The 6,705-nt window shown below is 31.2% G+C and overlaps 1 protein-coding gene across 1 annotated transcript; it reads left to right on the forward strand.

The window, feature by feature from the left end:
- Positions 1 to 1,215: 1,215 nt before the first annotated feature.
- Positions 1,216 to 4,623, forward strand: LOC146535636 (succinate dehydrogenase [ubiquinone] cytochrome b small subunit, mitochondrial-like). The gene is made up of 4 exons (XM_085191175.1): positions 1,216 to 1,275; positions 2,622 to 2,806; positions 3,777 to 3,972; positions 4,537 to 4,623. The coding sequence occupies exons 1-4, from the start codon at positions 1,216 to 1,218 to the stop codon at positions 4,621 to 4,623; spliced, it is 528 nt and encodes a 175-aa protein (XP_085047301.1).
- Positions 4,624 to 6,705: the final 2,082 nt, after the last annotated feature.

Below are 6,705 nucleotides of genomic sequence, written 5' to 3' on the forward strand. Positions count from 1 at the left end.
ATTTATGATTTATTTCAATTTATTTCTTTGTATTTTAAATTGAAAATCACAAACAGCATTATTAAAAGCTTCATTACAAATTATGTACATCAAAGTGCCGAGTACCAAATTTAATATTTCTTACGCTACACATATACTGGCCATAATTTACATCTATTAATATTACAATTATATAAACCATCGTGATTACATAAAACCTACATGCCTAAAAGTCGAAAATGACGTTTTATGTAATTTTTGAACATTATAATAAACTATTATAAAGAATTAATAAGCAAAATACGACATCGAATACTAGAAGTACTCCAAAAGACGAGTAATGGCTTTATCTTCGTATATCTTAAGACAAGGTAACATTTAGTATAATTTAAGATTTAAGAATAGTGTTAGAAAACAGGGCTACTATTCTATCTACAGTTAAGCTTCCCAAGGAACGTAACTGACCTGGCTGAGTCCGCAATTAATTACATTGCAACCGTCCACAGCGTCTCGTAGCGAGGTTAAGCCTTATTTTCCCAGAACACCTGAAAATCCTGCGGTTTCAAGAAATGTTCGTTGAATTTTTGTACTATAATACTTGTTTTTTCTTATTTTTTCTTATTATTTTCTTATCTACATCTACTTCCATATATATTTTAGTAGGTACATAGTAATAAATAATACAAGACATGTGACAAAGTGCGGTGTTGAATTCCGCCCAAAATGCAATGTCTCGAATCAATCGAATGTCAATCTTCGTGTATCGAATATCGAAAACCGTAAGGGCGTCTAAAATATAGCTTCGACACCTACACATATTGTTGGCGGATGCTGAATAATATCTAAAAGATTTGTTAGGGCCAATTTATTTCTGTATTCCCTGCTGTACATATTTTACACACAATAGGATAGGCAGAGAAAACTTAGTGGTAAGACACTCCGTTCCCCATTTTCCAAAAGAAGTACAAAAGAGTCATTAATATTGCAATATTGTCTAAACTATGGTAACTATGGTAACAGTATTAAATTCTGTATACCATTTAAGAGTTTATTTTCCTTTGCAATTAAACTACGACATGAAATAGAGAACTTTATATAAGTAGTTGTCCTCCTATAGAGATGATTGAGTGTTTTAAACTACAACACACTAACAGGTATTACCTTGCAGTTTCAGCAAATATACGATGTAAACAAGTTTCTAAGTTCGCACTCACACCTATTTTATGGAGGTGTCCAATGGCTCATAACCCAATATTGTTTCATAATTCAATAATAAATAAAATTGTGAACAAACCAGTAAGTATTCTATATATTACTTGTATTCTATTTAGTTAGCCTTATAAATTTTATAAAATACTTTCCTAATTATCTATATATATAAAAGGACTTGTCCTCACTGACTGAGGTAAGACGCACGCACAGCCGTAACCGCTGTGCGTAGAAACGTTAAATTGGACAAAAGTTTACTTTCGTAATCTGGACATCCACTAAGAAGGGATTTTGAAATTTTAACCCTAAAGGGGTGAAATAGGGGTTCAAAGTTTGTATGGAAAAAAAATTAAATCGGCACCGACTTTTATAAAATTTGAAATTTAGATTTTTAAAAGCATTTCATTGAATACATGTTTCATCGTTTTCTAGAATTCTCCCCTTAAGGGTGCAAATAAGGGGTTGAAAGTTTGTATAGGTTTTTTTTAAATCGTCACCAATTTTTATAAAATTTAAAATTCAGACTCTTAAACGTATATAATTAAACACATGTTTCATGGTTTTCTAGAATTCACCCCCTAAGGGTGCAAATAAGGGGTTGAAAGTTTGTATGGGAAAATTCTTAAATCGCCACCGATTTTTATAAAATTTGAAATTTAGACTCTCAAAAATATTTCATTGAACACATGTTTCATGGGTTATTAGAATTCACCCTTAAATACGCATGCGAAGCTGCGCGCGTCCGCTAGTTTTATATATTTATATATTATTATTTATTTCTAAGTATAGTACTATGAGTATGAGTCGAAGATATTTTAAGTAAATTTGAATATGATGGTTATCATAAATATATAGATATTTTCAGTAACCCTACCTACTTGATACCTCTAGTAAACGATCTAGTCGTTTAGTTTACAATAGAACATTCCAAAAAATATTTTTTTTGGTCTCGTGCGTGTTTCATGAGATTTTGCTTTAGTAATTTATCCCAGTCATGTCATGTAATTTATATAGAGAGTATCCTTTCTTAATAGCCTATTTGCGCTGCTTGAGTATATATAAGTTCTACGTATAAAAAATAAATTGAAATATTTATCTATAATATATATATACAATCTGTATCTCAAAAACATTTTCTTGAATTTTTTACCGTTTTTATTAATATATATATATCCACAATATAAAATATAAGTTTAATTTTTATTAACACGTATTTTTTAGACGTACAATGTTCTTATTATATCTCTATAAAGCTTTTGTCTCAACACCAGAGCGATGAAATGAAATTATTAAATTTTTAATTTCTTCGAGTGGGAATCGAACTCACAACCTGTCACGTTTATAGTCACAGGCTTGTAACCCTGCGTCACAACTGACCTCTTATTATATGGCTTAGTATATTTAATTATTTCAATACAATTATAACATTACAGATAAGAGCTTTACACACAACCCCAATAAAACGTCAAGAAGAAAAAGCTCACGATCATGCGAGGCTCTGGATCATTGAGAAAGGAACATCCGCTCTTCTTGTTGTATTTATACCTTTTGGACTACTCATACCAAACAAGCTATTTGATACTTTACTTGCTATACTTATTACAGCTCATACTTATTGGTAAGAATATTGTTCTATTATACTAATATTATAAATAAGAAAGTTTGTAATTATGTTTGTTCCACTTTCAAGCAAAATCTATTAAACGGATTTCGATGAAACTTTACAATAATACAGCTAATACAGCAGAATAACATACATACTTCAATGTATATAAATATTTGTATGATTTGTTTATATTTAAGCGGGCGAAGCCGCGTTTGGATCGCTAGTAATGTACATAAATCTGTTTTGACGCCGCCTTGGCGCATTCAGAAAGTGTATTTTTAACATTGTTTACTGCACGCGATTGAAGTAGGTATAATGACACACGAGAAAGTCCTATTTAAAGCAAGTATAGGTAGTACGTAGCTATTGCATATAAGAATTTAGAAGCAATAGTTTCCGCCATCCAACACGCTATATTTCTTTATAATTATAGAGCATTGTATTTTTAAATTTAATTGCTTTACTATAAAATATTAAAGCTATATAGAGTTCCGTACCCAAATGGTAAAACGTGAAGCTATTACTAAAAGTATTATCTGCCAGTCTGTCTGTCTGTAATCAGGCTTCTACTCGCGAACCGTAGTAGTTAAAGAGCTAAAATTTTTACTGATGATGTATTTTTGTCCTTGCTAAGCTAAGAAATAGTAAAAAATAGATTACAGTAATATTAAATTTATTTTATTCTGTTTTTTTACTCGTTTTCGCTCGATATATTTGCAGAATATTGAATTATATATTCACTTTGAAAATAAATAATCAAATACAAATAAAAAATATTAAGTGGGTTCCTATGTAACAGACATGATTTTCTTGCCATTTTTATAGAGAATAGTACGGAATCCATTGAATTCTGGTGGAAAGTGGGAGAACGGAATGCCAGTAGATTCTATAATATCTAACGCCTACTGTACTATTTTTATACTGGTACTTGGTGCTGAAAAAAGTTTACAATTATATTATATTTTTTCAATATTTTCTTTAGGGGAATGGAAGCTATAATGGTAGAATACGTTCGTGTACTGTTATTTGGACCCCTGTTACCAAAAATAGCTATTGGCTTCGTTTACGCAATTACTGCTCTGATGCTGGGAGGTCTCTTTTATCTTATTCACAACGATATTGGCATGTGCAGAGCATTTTGGAGGATTTGGAGAAATATGAGGAAACCTAAAGGATTCGTGACAAAGTGTCGTTAGTTCATTTAAAATATTGGAAAAAATTATATTATAATTTACTGTTATTATTTTATGTTTTATTTTATAGAAAATATTTGGTATGGAAACAATATTTTTATTTTCCTAAAGCAGAGACGAATAAAATATTTTTAAAAACTAACATTGAATTATTTAGTACTTTGTGAGTTATCTTAACTTTACTATCATATATCAAAAACTACGAATCATATATTTCTGTCCGCTGTACCAAAAAGATTTTCAAAGTTAATACGAACAAACAATAGACCCGCCCGCCCAAACTTGGCAGTTTATGTCAGTTCTATGTAGTCAAATAAAAAGAATGAACGATTTATTCTTACCTGTTAAATTGAAAAAGTTACCAAGACCACTGTAAGGGCAGATTTACGTGCACCGGGTGCTGAGTAATATCAAAAAAGTTTATCGCAAATGCTTAACGTTCGCTGTGAACGGAAATTTCAATAATTTGAAACGAATTGAAAAAAAAATAACGACAGGCGCGAAATGGTTTTTTTTTTCGTCACAAAAATTAAGCAATTTCTTTGTTAGGTCACTTTAAGTTTATCGTCTTCTCACATAAGCGATGCGTTCCACCGCTGCTGGGCGGCGCCACCATCAGGTGACCCGAACGCTTGATTGCCTTGTCCTTTTTCCATAAAAAAAAATAGAATAAAAAGGCACTTGGCCATATGGGTTGCGGAATTCAACGCCGCGCTTTGCATTGTTACGAGAGCGACGAAATGAAAATTTGGAATACTTAATTTCCTCGAGTGTGAATCGAACAAACAATCTTTCACTATAATAAATATACGTTTTCCTTCGAGTCAGAATCAAATCCACAACCATCACTATTGCGCCATGATTACTTCTATATTGAAATACCTATCCTTATTCCTACTATTTCTTAGAAACATAAGCTAGACGTTGTATAGACGGTACATTTATATCACATAGATTTGGTTCACCTATACTCGTAGTTGAAGCCGCGGGCAATGTTAAGTAGAATAAATTTATGGCTAAGACAAACTTTGAACGTGACCTCCTAAAATCTTATTTGCTTAAACAGTCTGTTTACATTTAAGTTTAATTTTGAAGTTAGTATTAAATGGGTTAGATTCGTTTCATATATAATACGTTATGAAACGTTCTTTGTTATTGAAAAATTCTGAATAATGCTATACAAATCTTTTATTTTCAACTATGCAAGTTTATTTTCTATTAATAAAAAAATAATACCAACTAAATCTATTTTGATATAGATTATGCCAAACACATGTAAGGTTTTATTTGATTTAGTTTTATTTGTCCAATTAATTTATTTAGGTCATTATGTTAACATTATATTTACATAATTGCTGTGACAATGTTATATCAACAGAACCAGGTCAGGCAAATAGATATATTATGAATCGCCGATTGTGAAAGTTGAAATTCCTCCTCATCAGGTTCAATCAGATAGAGATTTAAAAATATTATATCGTCGACTTAGAGTGTAAATCTGCTAACAGCCTATTAAGCAAATTACCGGAAAAGACAAAAAACTTTTTAAGAAATTTTAAGTAAGCATACATATTATTATAAGATTTTAAAATTTCCTAAAACTGATTGACTTTGTATTTTGTTTTTACATTTTCGAATGGTATAAAAGAAAAAAAAAACGAATTGAGCAGTTATGCACTCTAAGCCGACAGTATATTATATACTAGTGGACCCGGACGCGGCTACGCCTGCTTGAACTATAAGAATATTTTCGCGTCGGTCATACTCATACTATACCACTCGTAGGCTAGGTCATTTCGAATCAGTGACATCTCCTTAATTATTTATTAGAATGTTATACAATAAACTATAATTTCAATCTAGACAAAATGCTAAAAGTGACTCTTATATTTATATTCATAAGGATGAATATCAAAATGTCGCGGTAACGGTTGCGTAGCGACGCGACGGTTGTTATTAACATGGCAGAATAAAGAAGAAATGCAATTGCATGTCAAATTAGAAAGTACTTTAAAATATATTAGTTTATATGTGTAATGTTATATTATATAGCCTATAGCACTTCTGAAGAATGTAGCTTTCATACAAAACAAAAACAAAGTAAATCGGACCAGTAGATCCAGAGATCTTAGCGTTCAAACAAACAAACTCTTCCGCTTTATTATATTAGTATAGATCTATACTAATATAATAAAGCGGAAGAGTTTGTTTGTTTGTTTGAACGCTAAGATCTCTGGATCTACTGGATCGATTTACTTTGTTTTTGTTTTGTATGAAAGCTGCATTCTTCAGAAGTGCTATAGGCTATATAGCACATATATTCATATACATTACACATATATTCTAATAAATTAAAATACTTTCTAATTTGACATGCAATTTATTCTGCCATGTTAATAACAACCGTCGTCGCTACGCGACCGCGTTCGTTACCGCGTCATTTTGATATTCATCCTTATGAAAATAAATATAATAGTCACTTTTAGCATTTCATCTAGATTGAAATTATATTTCTGTAGAAATTATATTCTTATATTTCAAGCAGGCGTAGCCGCGTCCGGGTCCGCTAGTATTTTATAAAAGACTAGCGACCCTCTTGCGGCTTCGCCCGCTTTAGGTACTGGATTATTCATGTAATGTATGTTTGCAAAGCACTTAAGATAATGTGAAATTTAATTAAACCCTAATGCAACCCGCATTTTCGTAGTTTCAATAAGG

The sequence above is a fragment of the Heliconius melpomene genome, chromosome 10 (assembly GCF_056956725.1).
Source record: "Heliconius melpomene rosina isolate 202511_hmr_F chromosome 10, ASM5695672v1, whole genome shotgun sequence".
Classification (NCBI taxonomy): Eukaryota; Metazoa; Arthropoda; class Insecta; order Lepidoptera; family Nymphalidae; genus Heliconius; species Heliconius melpomene.